Raw genomic sequence first — 20,259 nt, forward strand, 5'->3', positions numbered from 1 at the left:
GCCATTTAAACTGAATTAGCTTCTAGTTAGCATGTTTATAGCTGATGGTTGCCAAATATTTCCTTTCCTAATCTGCCAGAGGGGGGAAAGAAAGAGGCATAGGTTGAATCTGGGAAGCTTTTGTCTGTAATGTATTGCCACTGTATGATGTATCAAACCATTTTAAATCTTTCTGATGCGTTCTGCATGAGCAATTATGTATTCAGGCAGCCGAACTCTCCTTTCTTATGACCCATGTAACCGCCTTCACTTTCCAGAACAAGCTGTTCTCATTTCATGTAACTGCATTATGCTTTAAATTCTGCATTTCTGTCATACCTTAAAATCTGGGAATCTATTGCCTATCAAAGAGTGGGGTTTTTATTTATGTGTCTTGGGAGTGAAGGGCATTCAGGACTTTTACACTTCTGTCAAAAACAGTTTGCCAGTAAAATATGAGGACCATCATGTAAAGAATTTAACCTCTTTCAGAACATGCACACACAACTTAATGAAGTGTGTGACATTTATGCCAACTGTTGGGCTTTTTTCTTAATTAAATGACATATAGAGAGAGAAAGCATAAGGCACACAAACACAGAAAGCAGAAATTTGAATTGTCCCTCAAATAGGTGCCTCAGGACTTTGTGGCATCTCAGGGTCTTTAGAGTGGCACTAACATTTCAGTATATCTTTTGGGGTGCATTTTTACTTCATTTGTTTCAGTGCCAACTCCCATGCCACCAAGATTTGTGCTTCTAATTGGCGCAATAACTTCCATTTCTAACTGAGCAGAGTACAGCCTTCGTATGCACAGTGCATGAGGTTAATTTGAAACTTGTCTGTTAATTTAAAGAAACCTGACCTGTGTTCTACATTGCAAATCCTGTTGAGTGATGCAACTTTAATTCTAACAACAGACAGATTTTGCGTCTGTGTGCTTTTCCCTTGATATCATTTTTAAGGCAAAAGTGATGTGCACTCCTAGCCTGGGAGCTAAGTAGCATCCACGGTGCTCTCACTTCCCTCCCTAGTTGCCACTTAAACTGCTAGTAATAACAAATCCTTCAGGACATCAATAGAGTCGCTGTGTTGAATAATCGCAGGCTATCAGGCGGGAGGCTTGCAGCAGCAGCTCCATTGCCTGTGACATCACTCCTGAAGCTCAAACCCCACTCTAAGCAGCCTTCATTAGTCAGTGTGTTGGTCTGTCTGCTTTTTCCAGATCTACAGACCGTCACACGCGGGAGCAGGCTCTTTGCAGAGGAAGGACTTTGGGAATCAGAAGCTCTGGGAGAGACGGCGGAATAAAGAAGGGAGGGAGAGCGGCAGCGAGACCCAGAGAACGCAACAGACACACTTACAATATGAAATTCATCCTGCCTCGTTACTTGCTGTCCCTTTTCCCCGTTCTGGTTCTCAGCACCAGGTGAGTGCACAGATCTCTGACTTTGGAATGTGTTTGAGAAGCAGTTAAGGTGCATTTTTAAGCTTGATTTTCATTCCGGCTTCTCTCATGCTTGTAAGTTCAGGGAGCACCTTTTCTTGAACTGATTCCAGGGTAGGTTTTCGTTTCATGTTTCTCCTTCCTTCCTCTCTCTCTCTCTCTCTCTCTCTCTCTCTCTCTCTCTCTCTCTCTCTCTCTCACACACACACACACACACACACACACACAAACGTCTTTGATTCTGGGTCATTTCCTAGTTAGTCCAGTCCATCCATCTCCTTAGCTGGTCACAGGGAAACTGCGAGCTCTGCAATGACCCAAACGCTTTTGTGATGAAGCAAAACTGTTCCTGACGTCCAGTATAGCTGTAGCAATTTTGCATGTGTTCCAGTGGAAATAAAGCTAAAGAAATGGGAATGGAGAACGTGGATTTCTGATGCTATGAGATCTGAGCTGGAAAATAGAATGCCAAAACCTGGAACAGTTTTATTTCAGTGGGAGTTTTACAATTGAAACATAACCGTGTTCAGTCTTTCTGTTTGTATTTGTGAATGGCATGAGCCTGGAATGGCATCGGGATGGTAGGGGTAATATTTTAAAGTTCCAGAAATATAGGAATCTCCCAGTGTGTTGGCGTCAAATCAACCAAAGGTTTTGAGTTTTCAATTTTCGGCATCACAGTTTGGGATCTATGGAGAACATTTATTCCTGAGTCAGGTGCAGCATGTCCAGCAGCCGGTACACATAGCATGTGCAGTAAATCAGATCTTAAGGGATGACACTCTGTCTCACAGCCACATTGCACACAGATTGAAAGTTAATACTGTGTGCAGAGTAGGATCTGTTTGAGTAAAGACCTCTTCCGACGTCTTGCTGTCAGTGCATGGCTTTCAATTTCCTGGTGCTTATAAACAAGAAAATGACAACCTCCTGCTATGTTGGCTATTAAGTACCTTGTAAACTTCTAAGTCCCAAGAGAAGGTAAATAGCCGTGTGCCCACGCCTAGGCATGTCTCAGAGAATTGCCCATATCCCTTTATGATTAAGTTTTGCCTTCCTGCAAGGTTTCTCCAGCAGTGGATTTGAAGAAGCTTTCTATTCTGGGCTCTAAGTGTACTGTCACTGAAACAAGATTACTCACTAAACAGTTGGGTTTTCAGATGTAATCCACCTGAGCAAGAGTGCCTGCCAACTGCAGGTGTAACTGAGAAGGAAGGGTCAAAGAAGTAGGCAGAGAAGCAGTAGGACCACAGATAGTTTTGTGCTGAGATGTGCCAGGACTTCTTACTCAGCTGTCTACACTTTTAAAGAAGTTGTAATTTTTGGTTCTGCCCTGCTCAACCAGTAATGAATCCCTCAGATGCTCTTTGATAGACCATGCAATTCTCTTTGAAGCCTGGCATTGCAATTTGCTAATTATCTGAGGCTCTGTTTTAACTTACCGAGTAGATCTTGGAAATATCCTGTCGGTATGAAAGTCTCTGTCAATTCAGGCTGCTGATTTGGTGGCTAAACTGTATGTGCATTGCCAAAGGACACAGGAGTTAAATTCAAATGGAGACTTGAGATGGAAAAAGCAACTCACATAAAAGTTTGCATCTTAAATGGGCTTTTGATTGAAGTGCTTTTATAGCTGAGTTGATGGCTGCCAACTTATCTCCTGTTTACAAAGAACAGAAAAGGAAAGGCATATTTGCATTTCCATAAGTTTTCAAAATTTGAATAGATTTCCTGAAAGAAAATGAGATCAGAGTATCAGCTGCTGTAACCTAGAATCTTGGCCAATAAACTTTGAATGGATGTCATTAAAAAGGTTGTCACGTAAACCTCTTTGCCTATGAAGTATATCAATGGTAAACAATTTTCTTCTTCTCTGGACTTACCTTGGAGTAAGCCCCACTGAATTCAGTGGGACTTGCTTCTGAGTAGACATGGTTAGGCTTGCAGCTTTAGATTACAAAACTGGAAAAATATTCTTGAGTGTCCACTCCACCTCCATTAGTGTAACTTTCAAACTTGAACTCAACTTGCACATACGGTAGTTCTGAAATGCATGTTAGCTTGATTCTTTTCTGGTGATATTGAGAAGATATACCAATGCGTGCAAATCACCAACCAGTCAATGATTACATACCAGTGAGTACTGATTTACAAGTAACTTCCTTTTAGAACTGTAATTATTATACGACTAAACAACAACAAGAAGTTATTGTGAAGCTTCCACTAGGGTTTTGAAACTGCACTGGAAGCCACAGAGATTTGCAGCTCCAAGAGAAAGTGATTTTTTAAAATAACATAGGTTTTATTTGGGCTCTTAATGAATGCTTAACAGAAAGAAACAAGAGTTGATTGATACTGCATTACTGCTAGAAGCATGTTAAGAGATGAGACTTTATTGGGAATGTCCATAATTACACAAGAGGAGTGAGAGGGAGGAGACAGTAGACAAATTGGCTCCAGGAACTAATTGGAAGTTGCCTTCTAAATCATTAGTTTTAGGGTGCATATAATTTGAAACAAAGCTGAACCAGGGGGCATTTGTATGTTACATTTTACATTTCGATTTTGAATCCTAACTTTCGGAGAATATATTTTTGAAGTTAGCCTCTTGTTTTGTGTTAAATATTGGCAGGATTCAATGACAGTAATTCAGGAGGCTGTTGGAAGTGAGCATATGGGGTGGTATTTTGGTTTGGTAACTCTGAAGAACTATGGGTATGGCCCTGTAGGGACTTCTCTGCAGCCACCTTGTCCTTGCAAAGCTGTGAGTGCAATAGGGTGTACACAGCCTTCTGTTGGTTTTTCTCTTGCAGGATTTAGCCAATGATATTTCTCCTGTAATTTATTCTAGAAGAATGTCATTGAGTTTGTAGCATCTAAGATTGTTCCTTGCTAACATATGGTTAATGCTCAGGCAATTGCCCAAGCTGAGAAGGTTTGCAAGAACAGTTGCTGTAGTGAAGATGGGAATCTATTATCCTGCTGTGTGAAACTGCTTAGCTCAGGCATAGCTAAAGCCACGAGTGCTTTGAGATTTCTTTAGAAGTATTTTCCTGTCAACTTGTCATGGACACAGAACAATCTTCATTTCTTGTATTTACCAGCACTAGAATCAGTGGACAGTCCACTTGATTGGTGGGTGAGGGGAGGATGCAGACAGTTAAGCTAAAGTTTACCATTCTTATTCCTTGGGGTGGGGGGTTATCTCCATTTACAGTATCTGTGTGTGTGTGTTTATGAAGAGGAATATATTTTAAAATAAGTATGCATTCTGCATGCATTTTTTCAGGTATAACTTGATTCCTTTTCTAAATTGTATTTTTCCCATGAGCAAAGTAGAATAATCACAATCAAAGTTCTGGATTTCAGTACCTTGAAACTGCTGGTGACCAAATCATGAGTCATGGTTTGAGTCTTCTGATCTAGGTCTCCACTTGGGCTTTATCAGTAAAATGGAAGCTAGGTCAAAATAATAAAAAAATAAGGTGTACTCTCAAGCTTTCTTGCCTAAAACAGCCTTTACCAACCTGGTGCCTGCCAAATATTTTACACTAGAGGCCCCATCTGCCTAGCCAGAACATACTTAAGAGTAAATGTTCACAGAAAGAGACATTTCTGTAAGATGTGCTGTCAGAAATCTATCTGGTGGAAAGTCATTGGGGATTGTTCTTCCTTCCCAGCCTCTAGGCATACTGGGTCAAGAAAGCAGCACTGCGGCATCCCAATACATGCTCCTTTGTATCTTTTCACCTTTCACTGCCATCACTTCGATAGTTGTAAATAGGGATACAGAAGTTGTCTACGTATTGTGTGCTTCTTTAAGTTGCAACCTGACCGACACTTTTGAAATCATGGGAGTCGGTATCTCAAGGACTACCAGCTCCTATGTAAATATGCCCAAAGGGTCATTATCTGAAGCCCTCCTCTGGATGCTCCTGTTTTCTGAGGTAAGGCTAGGTATGAGGCAGGTGAAGAAAGCACTTTTTCCGTGATGGCACCCCATTGTGGAATGCTCTCTCCAGGCATTTTTGGGGACTCTGACATACACCATATAATTTTTTAGTTCCTACCAACTAAGTGCGCCTAAAGCGCATCCCAATTGTGAGCTAGCTTATCTGTGGCTCGTGCTAACTTTCCTCAGTTTTGCTCTGTTGTTCAATAAATGCAAATATATATATAAAAAATGAGAGCACATCTCCAGTGACCTCATTCCAAAAGCAACCAAACCTAGGAAACCTTTGGAAGCCCTGAAACTTTTCACCAGCTAGGAAAATTGGGGTACGCGTAGCAATGCCCTCTTTTTAACACTTTACTTCAGCTCTAACATTTGCAGGCACATGAATTACTTGAGCTCATAGAACAGTAGGCTGTGATTTTGTAGTGAGCCAGTAGGAATCACATCTTAATCACTCTAAGCAATTTATTTTCTAGCTGGCAGTCCAGTGGGTCAAATCATTCCAAGTAGTATAGTTTAACTGTCTTATGGATTGTAGCTTTTCTTAAACAACTTTGCTGGTATGGCTGTGGACTTTTCCAATAGCCCTACAACCATGAAATAATTTTTAGTGAAGCTGTATTGACGTAGCTTTTGAAGTATCCTTCTCAGCAAATAATTCTTAGGATCACAAGTTAATATACTGGCTAAGTGGAGAGTACAGCATTAACAAAAGCAGTTTGCTGGGCGGTACAGAGCCACTACTCTAGCCTTCCTGCAGGAACCTTGTTGCTTACCAGGAGAGAGAGGGGTGAGGCAGCAGGGAGGTCTGTGTGGTGCAAACATGGCAGCAGACCCAACCCGGCACTTCTGCCATTGCTTGTGCATGGTGCTGAGCCACCTGCTGGGAAGTTTGTGTAGCAGGTCTGCCTTTACCCAATTAGCTACTTCTGAGCATTAAGCACCCTGAAAACTTCCAGACCTCCAATGCAGATCTCTGACCCTCTGTTCTAACAATATACTCTACACTATGTGCATTGTTGAAAAAGAATGTTTGCAAGTATTAAAAGTTTTACAAGGCCAGACTGCTTCTATTCCAGTATTCTGGTAGCTTGTTGTTGTTGTTTAGTCATTTAGTCATGTCCGACTCTTCATGACCCCATGGACCAGAGCACACCAGGCCCTCCTGTCTTTCACTGCCTCCCGCAGTTTGGTCAAACTCATGTTTGTATCTTAGAGAAAACTGTCCAACCATCTCATCCTCTGTCGTCCCCTTCTCCTTGTTCCCTCAATCTTTCCCAACATCAGGGTCTTTTCCAGGGAGTCTTCTCTTCTCATGAGGTGGCCAAAGTACTGGAGCCTCAGCTTCACGATCTGTCCTTCCAGTGAGCACTCAGGGCTGAATTCCTTCAGAATGGATAGGTTTGATCTTCTTGCAATCCATGGGACTCTCAAGAGTCTCCTCCAGCACCATACACTGGTGCCTCGCAAGACGAAAAGAATCCGTTCCGTGATTCTCTTCGTCTAGCGGTTTTTTCGTCTTGCGAAGCAACCCTATTAGCGGCTAAGCGGATTAGCGCTGTTAGCGGCTTAGCGGCTATTAAAGGATTAGCGGCTTAGCGGCTTAGAAAAAGGGGGGGGAAGCGGGGGAAAAACCACAAGACTAGCAAGACTTTTCGTCTTGCGAAGCAACTCAGAAACGGAAAACCCTTTCGTCTAGCGGGTTTTCCGTCTTGCGAGGCATTCGTCTTGCGGGGCACCACTGTAATTCAAAAGCATCAATTCTTCAGTGATCAGCCTTCTTTATGGTCCAGCTCTCACTTCCATATATCACCACTGGGAAAACCATGGCTTTAACTATGCAGACCTTTGTTAGCAAGGTGATGTCTCTGCTTTTTAAGATGCTGTCTAGATTTGTCATCACCTTTCTCTTCACACTGGAGAGCCAGTGTGGTGTAGTGGTTAAGAGCGGTGGACTCGTAATCTGGGGAACTGGGTTCGCGTCTCCGCTCCTCCACATGCAGCTGCTAGGTGACCTTGGGCTAGTCACACTTCTCTCAGCCCCACTCACCTCACAGAGTGTTTGTTGTGGGGGAGGAAGGGAAAGGAGAATGTTAGCCGCTTTGAGACTCCTTAAAGGGAGTGAAAGGCGGGATATCAAATCCAAACTCTTCTTCTTCTCCTTCTCCAAGAAATAGGTGTCTTTTAATTTTGTGACTACTGGTAGCTTATAACAAGAAATTAAAGTTGATATACATATGTCAAAAGTCTGTTACCCCAAACTTTTCAGTTTATAGGCATTGGTATTCTTTTTTTAATTGCCTTTTTTTTTTTTGGTATTTTTATTTCATTATACCAGAATTGTTACCACAATGTACTGTGAAAATACATTCAAAGGTTAATTTGCATTTTAGCTTTCTTTCTTTGCCTGAAGTGTATATTTTAAAAGATGTCAGAAAGTTACCACTACTGTGAAATTATTATAGATTTTAAAGAATGCTAGGACTGTGCTGAATATTTTCCATATTTGGGTCAAAGCTAGCAATTTTGAAAAATTTCCCCCTCGGAAGCTTAGACTGCCTAAATGCCTGTCGTTTTTTCAGGCCTGCACACTGTCATCCCACCCCCGTTGGCTGTTGTTTCTTCAGCAGAAGAATGGAGAAAAGAGAAAGACAATATGTATGGGAAGATTTATTAACAAATTACTTATCAGATTTTACGGCACATTTTGAACATCCGCGTTCTTCCTCGGGGGAAAGTGTAATTCAGGTTCCAGCGAAAACACAGCTAAATAGATCAAGATTTAGATGGTGAACCTTTGCTGGAGAAGCTAATCTTTCCTGGTGTTAAATGAGTAAATGAACAGTTTTGTCAGAATAGCTGGAAAATCATTAGAAAGGTAGGATCAGGCTGCTTGTTTTTTGCACCATCATTTGCAAATATGGTTGGTAACCTCGCCAAACTCTGGCTATGGGTGTCACTCTATTCAAAAGCTTTTTCTACTGAAGGAGTGGAGTTGGTTCAAGTCAATGAGATAAGTCAACAACTGCATCTTTATGAAACTTTTTGAGGTTATAAGATAATAATAATAATAATAATAATAATAATAATAATAATAATAATAATAAACAACCTTACAGGCATATACGGGGTTTTCCAATCAAAATTTGAAGAAAGAAATAACTTGCAACATGTGTTTAGCAAACCTCAAAGTTTTGGCTCCTCCCTGAAGCTTTCCTCCTTCCATCTGACCAAGAGGGTGCCTCAACCCTTTGGATCAGATGGTTGCAACGGAGGCTGGGGGGAGGTGATGGCTGCAGACAAAGGAAAATTCACCAAAAATTGCTTTCCTCTTCATTTTGCTGACATACGCATTTTGATCTTGGAGCTTAACCAACTGGATTCCACCCAATGCGCTTTTCCATTGCTTTTATTAATAACAGAAACCTATTGGGGTCTTTCTTCCTATGCTAGCAACCTTTTCTATAGTGTGTGTGTGTGTGTGTGTGTGTGTGTGTGTGTGTGTGTGTGTGTGTGTCTAAAGTGGTGCACAGTGTAAACTGAAACCTGATCTTGCAGTCATCAACAGGCATGCAATACAACCTGAAGAAAATGTTATTTACTCCTAATAATGTGTGTAATGCCGACACTCACTAAATGGGTGTACAAATAATAGGGTAAGATTTGGTTTATTTAAAAAAGAAAATATAACTGGGTCTCATATTAGTTTAATAGCAGGGGAAAGGATTATGGCAGCACCCCCCGCCCAAAGTTCAATAGAACCATTCCACAGCCGTTTTAAATTGCTATTATAAAGCACTTTGTAATTCAGTTCACAGGAACAAGTGCCACATTAGTGACTTTTGACAGAAATGAATATAGATTTGTCGAGTCATGAAGAGACAATTTCTGGGTTTCATTTTAAATTTATTTATTTATTTAAAACATTCATACCCTTTTACTCTAATGCCGGAAATGCTTATGGCAACAATGTTTCACATTTTTTCCTATAAACAGCAGAGATAGCAGATATAGGTATGGGGTAAAGCCTCTGTTGTTTAAGCAAAAAGTATGATCCTAAAATGAAACTTTGAACTTGCAACATAAAACTACAATATTGACTTTCCTAGCCCTGTGCCAAGGCAACCTCTTTACCTAGTGTTTACTTAGGCAATAGGCAGAATTCTTTGAGCGCATTAATTATCTCTTCTTGCAGTGACTGGATCAAGTATAAAAAACGTCTGAAGAAAGGCAAGACTAGATATTGGCTCTTCCGAGTAGACATGCATAAGGTTGAACTTTAAATCTTCCCCATCCTATGGGATCACCTCATACTACAAGATGTGAATTGCTGTGTCTGGTTTGCTTCACATCACTATAGAAAGGGACAGAGAAATAAAGGAAGGATCCCAAGATGGAGAGGATGGGAGAGTAGATGCTAAAGGCACTAAGGCATCGCTTCCTTATGCCGCAAGGGTGCCATAATTTTGTTGGCACTAACATCTGGCAACAAAGCTATTTTGAAATTTGTGATTTAGCTCTGCCAAGAATGTGCACATATATAGATATGTGAGCATCGCAATGATGCCATTCAACTTCTGATCTTTCTCTGCTTCTTCACATGAAAAAGATGCTAGTTGATGGCACCATTTCTGAAGCATTCATCTTCAAAGTTATATAATCAGCTTTACTTTCCAGGTTTCCCCCCTGACATTTTTTTTCTTGTACGTATTTATAAACCATTTTCCAAAATAATGGACTGGAGGTTTTAGTAAATGTTCATTTTTTTACAGACAAATTTAATCAGTACCACTTCCTTTATTTTATAATAGTTTCTCCCAGCCTGATGCTCTCATTATGTTTTGTACAAAGTTGTTTTAAATAGTTCTGATATAGTGTAATATTGTGTTTTCATATTAAACTTGAGTTTTCATTGTTGTTACCTACCCTGGGACCTTAGAGTGAAGGGCAGGTAATAAAAGATAGTGACAACAGCAGCAACAACAGTGTACCTATCAACTCCAGCAAATGCAGCCTGCTTGTTGTTACTGATAGGAGATACAGTACATAACCTCTGGTGGGCATCAGCTTGAGGAATGATGCTTTGAGTGCACATATAGGAGAGCCTGTTTGGGATAGCAATTAAGAGTTCAAATTCCCATTCAGGAGTGACACTCCCATGGGGCAGTTGCCTTCTCTCAGCCTAACCTACCTCACACACTTGTTCCGAGCATAAAATGGGGAAAGCCACACATGCCACCCTGTACTCCTTGGGGAAAAGGCTGGATATAAAGGCAATGATATATAAATAAAATCAAGAACAGTGACAAGACTCATCAGAGGGTGCTTTCATAGGGTTGCTGTTCTCTTCCTGTAAGCTCCACAACTTTCTACACTTCAGCAAATTATCCTACTATCTTCTATCATGTCAAAAACTTTTTATGAGACAGAGTGGCAAGTCCACATTAAAACACCTAAAATGAAAGTACCTAGTCAAATACAAAAACTCAAAAATAGGTAGAGATCAGTGGACAGATAAAGTACCATTCCTGCCTGTTGTAGCTTGCCAAACTATAAAAAGTCCAGTTGATTAATTATATGCCAAATCACTTATTAATTGTTTAATTAGTTGACTATGTTGACATCGTCAAAACCTCACTCCAGATATATTTTTAATAAGCAAAGGTTGAAATTGCTCTTTAGATGAAAAAGCAGTATTGTGTTTTCTCTACCCCCTCTCAAATTCCATTTACTGAATCTGATGAGAACCAAATACCATTAAAAAGCAAATGTCTCCTGGTACAATCACATACGTATTTGTTGCAAAAAATTGTTGTGATGTGCCATTACATGCCAACGTGTGTAACAAGAACAAGTGCATGTACGCATCCAGCCCTCAATCATGTTCGCTTCAGAGCGCAGCCATCTGTGTGTTATAAACATTGCTATTCTTTAATTTTGCCTGTTTGAATTTCTCTGGGAAGATGAAAGATCAAGCTTCCCTCTTGACACACAATTCATTCCACATTTGCTTTTTTATTGTCTTTGAATATTTTCTGGTTTCTTGTAAAATGTACATCTGAAATGGAGTTGTTTTTTCCTCTGCTTTGTGGACCATAGACATCGGTGAAAGGAAAAGGAAGGGACTGGTCCTATACTTGAACCTTGTAACACCTTGGACTTTTCATATAAATGCTCCTTTGTGGGCTACTGTAATGAACTACAGCCACACCTGATCATTTTTCCAGTATAGCACTCCTAGTCATCAGTCAATTCATTGGATTCCTGATAAACATAATGGTTCATATCCATTCCAGGTATAACTTCCATTGATTGCAAAGCCACAAAAAATCAATATAGCTACATCAGGGATGGACTGAGCTTGAAGACTTAATAACTACTTTGATGACTTATGATTTGGGGGAAATGCTACAAAATGCAGGGAATGCCCAAATTCCTGTTCAGATTCTTTGACTCTGATAAAAATGCATTGCGGCACCCTCAAAACTCATTTTAAAGTGAGTTCAAACATTATGTCATTCGTGTAATAATGAGCTATTACACAGTCAATCTGAATTTGTGAAGCTCCTAGCACAAGGGTTGATATTTTTAATGCATGACTGAAATTTAGACAAGTTCATATAGACAGAAAAACAAGTAGTAGCCCTGACAACAGCTAAGTAACATCTGTAAGTTTAGAGGCAAGTGTGCTGAAACCACTTGTTATCTTTAGGGGAGACAGCAGAGAAGGGCTGTTAGGTTCATATTAGCCCAATACAGTTTAATGTCTGAGAGAAAAAAATAAGATGCAGCCCTTCACCATGACACGTACAAAAACCATCCAGACTGGTAGCTGAATCTTCTTTCAGCATTGTGCAAGGAACAGCAAATTAGCTTGGAGAGGGTGTATGTCCTGGGCATACCACATTTGTGTCCTTTGCAGCTCCCTGCTATCTGCTACTTAAGGCATCTGCTTCATTCAGCCTGGTGGTACAGCAAGATTTCCAAACTGTGATTGGCTAATCTGTCTCCAGGGCAGCAGTCTACCAGCTCCATCTGAAACGCAGGCTGAGACCCCACCTGCCCGCAGATTGTCTTGCCAGAGTGGTGCATGCTCTAGTTCAGGGGTAGGTAATCTAAGGCCCGTGGGCCAGATGTGGCCCAATCGCCTTCTCAATCCGGCCCATGGACAGTCCGGGAATCAGCATGTTTTTACATGAATAGAATGTGTGCTTTTATTTAAAATGTATCTCTGGGTTATTTGTGGGGCATAGGAATTCGTTCATTATTTTTTTTAAAAAATATAGTGCAGCCCACCACATGGTCTGAGGGACAGTGGACCAGCCCATGGCTGAAAAAGGTTGCTGACTCCTGCTCTAGTTATCTCACGCTTGGACTACTGCAACACACTCTATGTGGGGCTACCTTAGAAGGTGACTCAGAAACTGCAATTAATCCAGAATGTGGCAGCTAGACTGGTGACTGGGAGCGGCCACCAAGACCACATAACACCAGTCTTGAAAGACCAACATTGGCTCCAGTATGTTTCCGGGCACAATTCAAAGTGTTGGTGCTGACCTTTAAAGCCCTAAACAGCCTCAGTCCAGTATACTTGAAGGAGCGTCTCCACCCCCATCATTCTGCCGGACACTGAGGTCCAGCACCAAGGGCCTTCTGGCAGTTCCCTCGCTGCGAGAAGCCAAGTTACAGGGAACCAGGCAGAGGGCCTTCTCGACAGTGGCACCCACCCTGTGGAACGCACTCCCACCAGATGTCAAAGAGAAAAACACCTACCAGACATCTGAAGGCAGTCCTGTTTAGGCAAGCTTTTAATGTTTGACCAACTATTGTATTTTAATATTTTGTTGGAAGCCGCCCAGAGTGCCCAGGAAAACCCAGCCAGATGGGCGGGGTATAAATAATAAATAAAAATAAAAAATCGCTGGATTTTATCCTTGGTCTGATCCCATTGGGATCAGGCTGTTGTGGGGAAAGCCTAATGCGTTCCAACTTCTTGCAACTTCAGAAAGTAGAGTGACTGTACACATCTCTCTGTGTTTGACTCCATTTTGGATGCATATGCCATGGCAAACTAGTGAAATCAATGTGATATCTGGTTCTTAATGAGAATGGCATTTGGATGAATTTCTCTGGATTCTAAAGGGTTTCCAATATTTGTGTGGAATCGTATCATACACTGGACCTGAAGAGAGTTTGTTTTTAAAAAAACTAGAGCTGCCCGTAGCATGACCCATACAGAGCTACAAGGCTCAGGCAGCTGATTGGGGTTATGTGTGATTGCTTGGGGTCCCATTTGCCACCTGCAGGGCTAACAACCTGCCATGGCTGACTGGCTCAACATTGCCACCCCAGCATCTTCCTTCCTGCTGCTGTTGCCTCCATCCTTCCTCCCACTCGCCTGTCAGCTCACTCACTTCTGCTGCTGACACAGCAGTGGCAGTACAGTTACATGGCTCTTTATTTTGAGGAAGGGGTCCTTCTTCAAGGCAACGCTTTGCAGTTGAGGCTGTCCAGAGAGTGCCTGCGGCACCTCCGCTTTGCCACAACGGCCACCAATTACTATTTAATATTTAAAATAATATTAAAACGTCTTTGAAAATGAATTTGTCCCCCTTCACACAAAGCAACAATGGCACCCACAATGTATAACTCTGAGTAAGGACCCCTTCCTCAGAGCAAGGAATAGAGTATCCATCCTGCTACTGCTTTGTCAAGCAATTGTACAAAACCAGCAGTGGTAGGAGGAGGCCATGGCAGTGCAACTGTCTTGGGCAATGGAATGTTTTACTTGCCTGGAATGCATGCAAAAGTAAATATTTTGTTGATTTCAGTGAGAAGACTGGGTATCTACTTACTACAGTAAGTACCTTTCAGTGGAAGCAATTGGATATTAAAATGTTTACGTTTGAGTGGATCATGCCTGTAATTTGTAATAGTTTTAAACACAGGGTTTTATTTAATTTTAGACTAGGTTGCAATTTAGTTACTGCTATTATACATGTTAATTCCATACTATCTGTATTTCTAACAACTTAGAATTACTTATAGTTGCACCTTCCCCCATATAACCACATTCTTCTTATTGGAATCGGCTGACATTTCTAATTCACTGCTGGCGTGTGTCTAATAAGAAGTCTGGCAAGAAGTGATACCTATTCCTCTGCGCACCAATATGCTAAAACTGAGCTATATACTAGTTACACAGTTATGCTTGTTGTCCATTGTTGATTTAGTAGAGGATGAGTGTGGCTAAGCTCCATCAGAGTTGAATTGAGGGAACTGGATCCACTGCATGTAAATATCCAATCCTTGAATATGCTGTGCGGAAATATTTGTGGCAGTGGCCACTATTGGGAGCCCCAAGGAAATATGATATGCTCTGCTTGCATTAGGGAAAGTTTATGCTAATCGTACAGATACCCTAGAAAAAGATGTTTTGGATTTGGAAGGCAGACCTAAGATGAGACAAAATAGTAGATGTTAAAATGGATAAGCTTATTTTTCCTGTTGAAAACTCTGCTGCTTTACTATCCCGCTAAACTGAATTGATATTTAACTATCTTGTTAAGTACCACTTCAAGCACACAGATGTCCCCATTTGCAAAACTGAATGGCAAAGGGAAATAATACAACTTGAACTCCTACTGAGTTCTTTAAAATATGTAATATATTATTATTCGGTAGCAGCTTTTCTCTGCTGCTGCCTACTCTCCCCCCTCTCACCTTGTGGCCTTTTGATGGCTGCTCCACTGATTCTTTTTCACACTTAAATGGCTGCCAATAAGAATAACAGGGGATGCATTTAATAATATTTTTAAAACCTCAAGATCTTATCCACTTTTGTCTTGATGCACACACATCCCAATTTGGCCCACAGGTCTTTGTGTGTTCAGACCCAGAGGCCTCCCCACTAAAGAAACTCACACTTGACTCAAATTTTTGTTTTGGCTTTTGGCAGAATTTAGGCCACAACTTTATTGATTACAGAAAGTGAGTAGTTGCATAGGCTCTGGTTCGACTAGCTCCCTGCACCCTTGCAGGTAGCGATGACCCAGAGCTCTATCATAGGTCAGCCAAGGGTGAACACCTGAGGTAGGTGGAAAGCCCGGGAACGGACTATGTCCACTCCCCAGATGCTCCCCTGGACTCAAGTACGGATACAACCCCCTCTCAGGGGTTGACCAAACCAAGTTGAGTCCCTGGATTCCTTTAACGGAATACCCTTCACATAGGGATGGTGAGACCGTTCTCCCATCCCTATCACCTGAACCAGTGCCTATCCACAACCTTACAAGTTGTGACAATTTGCTATGCAGCAGGCGAAACCCAAATGGCAACAGCCAATCCGCCAACTGGGGAAAATTCCTGCCATGTCCCTGTCCCAATGACAGGCGACACACGACGGCATAGCAAGGTCAATCACAAAAGACCCTAAATATATGGAGAGGTGGGCAGGTGTTCTGATGCATGAGCCGAAATAGGAAGCTCTGGTTCATGTGCAAGGGATTAAATAGGTCCCCCGGTCCATATAGTCAGATTAAACCCACAAGGAGGGACCTACCAATCAGGTGTTATGGCTATCCAATATACCCAATCACAACCCAGGAGGTCAGTCTCCAGGTCTCACCGCAACACAAGTCCTCTTTGAGGGATGACATGCTTTCTCCCCAAACCACCCCCTCCTGCCCCACTCATCTGTTAAACATTTCACTGGGATGGGGGAACATCCTGCTTTTAGTCCTAGCTGACACAGGGGTTGTACATATCAATATCATGGTCAGGGCTAGTCACAAAACATGTCAGGGGCTAGACTAGTTGGTGTGGCTCGATCCTTCTGTTACTTATAGAGGAACTATATCTTCTGAGAATAATAATAATAATAATTTATTATTTATACCTCGCCCATCTAGCAGGGCTTCCCCAGCCACTCTGGGCGGCTTCCAACCAACTATTAAAATACAGTAATACACATGGTGAGGCATGTGAGACTTCGGACAAATAGACCTTATCCTACTTACAAGAACCTCCAGCAAGTTAGTCTGTTTTTCAGCCCCTGCAAACTGCCATCTCCCCAGAGAGAAGTGGGGTGCCTGTCTTACTTTCTTCTTTTTCTTATGTGCTAGCATGTATTCATTTGTCTGTCAATGAAATGGGTAATCAATCAGCCAGTTACAAGGGTATTAAAGTGCCTTCTGTTCTGAGTCAGCAGCATGTGAATTCATGGTGTGGACAGCCATCACTGGAATGATTACTGCCTCATCTATTATGGTCTTTAATCATCCCTTCTGCAGCTTCTTAATTATGGGTCCTGTGGCAGGACACAATGAAAGGCTGTGACATAAACTAGGGAGGGAAATTGCCATTCGTAATGTGCACTTATCGGTTATACTACAGTAGCAGCAAAAAAAGATTTCCAATATCCTATTGAACCTGAGGAAAGCATCAGATGTCACATAAAAACTAGTGAACAGGTAATAAAATGTGAGCAAATGGCAAAGTTTCAATGGGAGAAATAGCACACCTGTCATATAGTAGCCTACTGCATGGGCATTGTTTAAAGAGGGCAGGGGGTATCCCTTCCACCATATTTCAAACATCAATGTTGCTACTGCTGGCGGATGGATGGCTTGATTAACCACCACAAGGGTTTTTCTTAAAGCATGCATTTAATCTTTTGCACATATCCAAGAGGAGGCCTAAGAACTTCACTCTGAATATCCACCTCCCCCAATCCCCAATCTCTCTCCAATCAACATGGAAGAATACCTTTCATTTGTCTGTGCTGCATTTATACATAACAAAATTAGCCATCAGTATCCCCAGGCTTGGTTAACCTGCGAAAGATTTCTTATTGCATGAAAGCCACACTTTCTTACTTTACACCAGTAAAAGCCAGCATGCAGGACCTGAAACCCACGGGTGGCACTGTGGGTTAAACTACAGAGCCTAGGACTTGCCGATCAGAAGGTTGACAGTTCGAATCCCCGTGACGGGGTGAGCTCCCATTGCTCGGTCCCAGCTCCTGCCAACCTAGCAGTTCGAAAGCACGTCAAAGTGCAAGTAGATAAATAGGTACCACTCCAGCGGGAAGGTAAACGGCATTTCCGTGTGCTGCTCTGGTTCGCCAGAAGCAGCTTAGGCATGCTGGCCACATGACCCGGAAGCTGTATGCCGGCTCCCTCAGCCAATAAAGCGAGGTGAATCCCAGAGTCGGCCATGACTGGACCTAATGGTCAGGGGTCCCTTTACCTAGGACCTGAAACAGGGCATTAGAGGGGTGGGACAGAGAAGAGCTGATCATGGATCCACTGGATCCTGAGGCAATCCATTTGTGAAATTCATATATTGCCACATGTATTCTGAACCAGTCGTCTCTCTGCCCTTGTTTGTAGGTTGATTTGGTTCTGTTCCTTTCTGGGATGCACACATTCCATTTGAATGTGCGAACTAATTCTCTTGTATCTGAGATTTGTTTAAGTTGAAAGCAAGTGAGATTAAAGATCTGTTTGTGCCATTTGCTCTGTGATGGTTTGCTTATTCATTCGTACAAGGCACCACTTGATGTTACAGTGATGAACCTGCATGTGTGATCAAGACCAGATATTTTTAAAAGAAAAAAATATGCTCTGCTCCTGATCTGGGAGAAAGGGAAGCCTTTGGCATTGTTTTCAGTTAAGGCTCTGATTTGATTTTGAAATTCATACTTCTATGGATTTTGGCTGGGGTTTTTTCCCCAAACTGCTAACATAAATTTATATCCGATTTTTATTTTTTGTAGACTAGCTTGTAGCAGTGGGCAGGAACCAAGGTGTGAATGTAGATGGGAAAGAAGTCAATGTGTGAAAAATTGAAATGACAGATATGGTTGAACAAGCTTTAGACTGACTCTTTGTTCCTCCTGATACAGCAAAGAAATTGAATATCTGCTTGATGTGGAGATAGAGAAGCCTTTCTACATACGAAAGAAGCAGCTGTGTTTTGCCAACTATTTTTTTATATAAAAATCCCCACAACCAGTCTCTTTAAAGTCAGCATTTCAGCAAGGTGGGGGCTAATCATGTTCTAGCCAGTGCAGCCTGAATACAAATACGTATTTTTAACAATGTGCTGACCTGCCATCCCAAGCTATAAGTAATCTCATTTTCACAGCAATCCTACCTGGGGCCAATGTACACTCTCTCTCTCTCTCTCTCTCTCTCTCTCTCTCTCTCTCTCTCTCTCCAACCTTTTTAGAGTTGCCCCCAAAACTTCATCCATAGATAAATAAGAAGCAAATTTGTGGCTTCCTTTTCAGGTGAACCGCCTGAAGAGCTTCAAGGCAACACTTGTTTGAATCTGCAGATAGCTAGGTTGCCACAGGATTTTGCTTCAAGTGGAATTCAAGGAGAAGGTGTTAAGTTCCTCCTCAGACAAAACCTCTGAGGAATTTCAAGTGAAGCCAAAGGCCTTTTGACATGACCTGCAGATTTCTCCCCCATGAATGGGTAGGTTAGTGAGGTATTGTTTCTCTCTAGGCATCATCTGTTATTACATTTGGGGACTGGACCTGACTTTGTATTTGTACTTTAGGATCCATTTGGTGCAATATAAGTGGAGCCATACTTTCTAATTGTCATAATGGGTTTCATTGCTATACCATCACTTTTTAGCTTCCCGAATGGAAGCTTTGAGGCCCCTGCTTGAATACCCTTGCAGTCTATAGGCTGGATATGGGGAGGACTTTTGGAGCCATGTAGATCAACAGCATGGTTCTAACCCTGTCAGAAGTAAGTGCCACAGCTCAGTTGTAGAGGACCTGCAGAAGGTCACAGGTTCCATCTCTGGCATCTCCAGACAAGGCTGGGAGGAAGGCTCTTGCACAAAACGCCGGAGAGCTGCTGCCAGGCAGCATGGACAACACTGAGCCAGATAGGCCAGTGGTCTGACTCAGCAGAAGGCAGCTTCCTTCAACCCTATTGAATTAAATGAGATTTCTCCAAGCTGAGTGAGTTCAGTGAGCAATGTGGGATTTACTTCTGAGCATATGTGTGTAGGGTTGCACTGTAAAGAAAGCTGAAGGGATAGTATTCATTGCATATAGGGAAGGTGTCACCAGAACATAGACACTGTGCATTGAACAGGAGACTTAAGCGTTTGCTCTACCACTGAGCTGCATGGATGTGGGATGCGTATTTTGAAGTTGTGCATAAGATACTGAAAGTGGTCCTCTTCTAGAATTTACTTTAAAAAGATCTGGAGAAACTGAAAGGAGAAACACAGTGTGCCACAATCATCTCTCTCTCTCTCTCTCTCTCTCTCTGTGTGTGTGTGTGTGTGTAGGGCCCCACTCTCTTAGGGGCCCCACTCTCTGGGGGCGCAAAAAATTTAAAGGGAAAAAACCCCTGGATGCACATTTCCAAAATATAAGATAAAAAAACAAAAACAAAACCTACATACAGCAACAGTGTTTTGTGTTGTGTAGGCTCCTTTAATGTAAGTAATGGGCCCCGCCTGCTAGCCTGCTCCCTAAAATATCACTGGTTTGCTTATTTCTATATATAGGGTGTCTACATTCTGCATGTGCTTTAGATACCTATTACAGTGGTACCTCAGGTTACATACACTTCAGGTTACAGACTCCGCTAACCCAGAAATAGTACCTCGGATTAAGAACTTTGCTTCAGGATGAGAACAGAAATCATGCTCCAGCGGCGCGGCGGCAACAGCAGGAGGCCCCATTAGCTAAAGTGGTGCTTTAGGTTAAGAACAGCTTCAGGTTAAGAACGGACCTCCGGAATGAATTAAGTACTTAACCCAAGGTACCACTGTAGGTCCATGAATTACCATGTCACATATATTCAACACAAAAAACAGTGACAATTTGTTGTTGGCAAAGGAC

At 42.0% G+C, this 20,259-nt stretch overlaps 1 protein-coding gene across 3 annotated transcripts in view; it reads left to right on the plus strand.

Moving 5' to 3' along the window:
• The first annotated feature begins 986 nt into the window (after nt 1-986).
• The window catches only part of LUZP2 (leucine zipper protein 2), a 320,774-nt gene continuing 301,501 nt past the window's right edge, over nt 987-20,259 (plus strand). The window contains exon 1 of one of the 3 annotated variants that reach the window (XM_077929673.1): nt 987-1,408. In XM_077929673.1, coding sequence (XP_077785799.1) covers nt 1,347-1,408 — 62 coding nt within the window. In that variant the 5' untranslated portion in view covers nt 987-1,346. The remainder of the gene's footprint in view (nt 1,409-20,259) is intronic. The other 2 variants (XM_028729249.2, XM_077929685.1) reach the window with 2 other exon arrangements.

This window comes from Podarcis muralis, chromosome 1, assembly GCF_964188315.1.
Source record: "Podarcis muralis chromosome 1, rPodMur119.hap1.1, whole genome shotgun sequence".
Lineage (NCBI taxonomy): Eukaryota > Metazoa > Chordata > Lepidosauria > Squamata > Lacertidae > Podarcis > Podarcis muralis.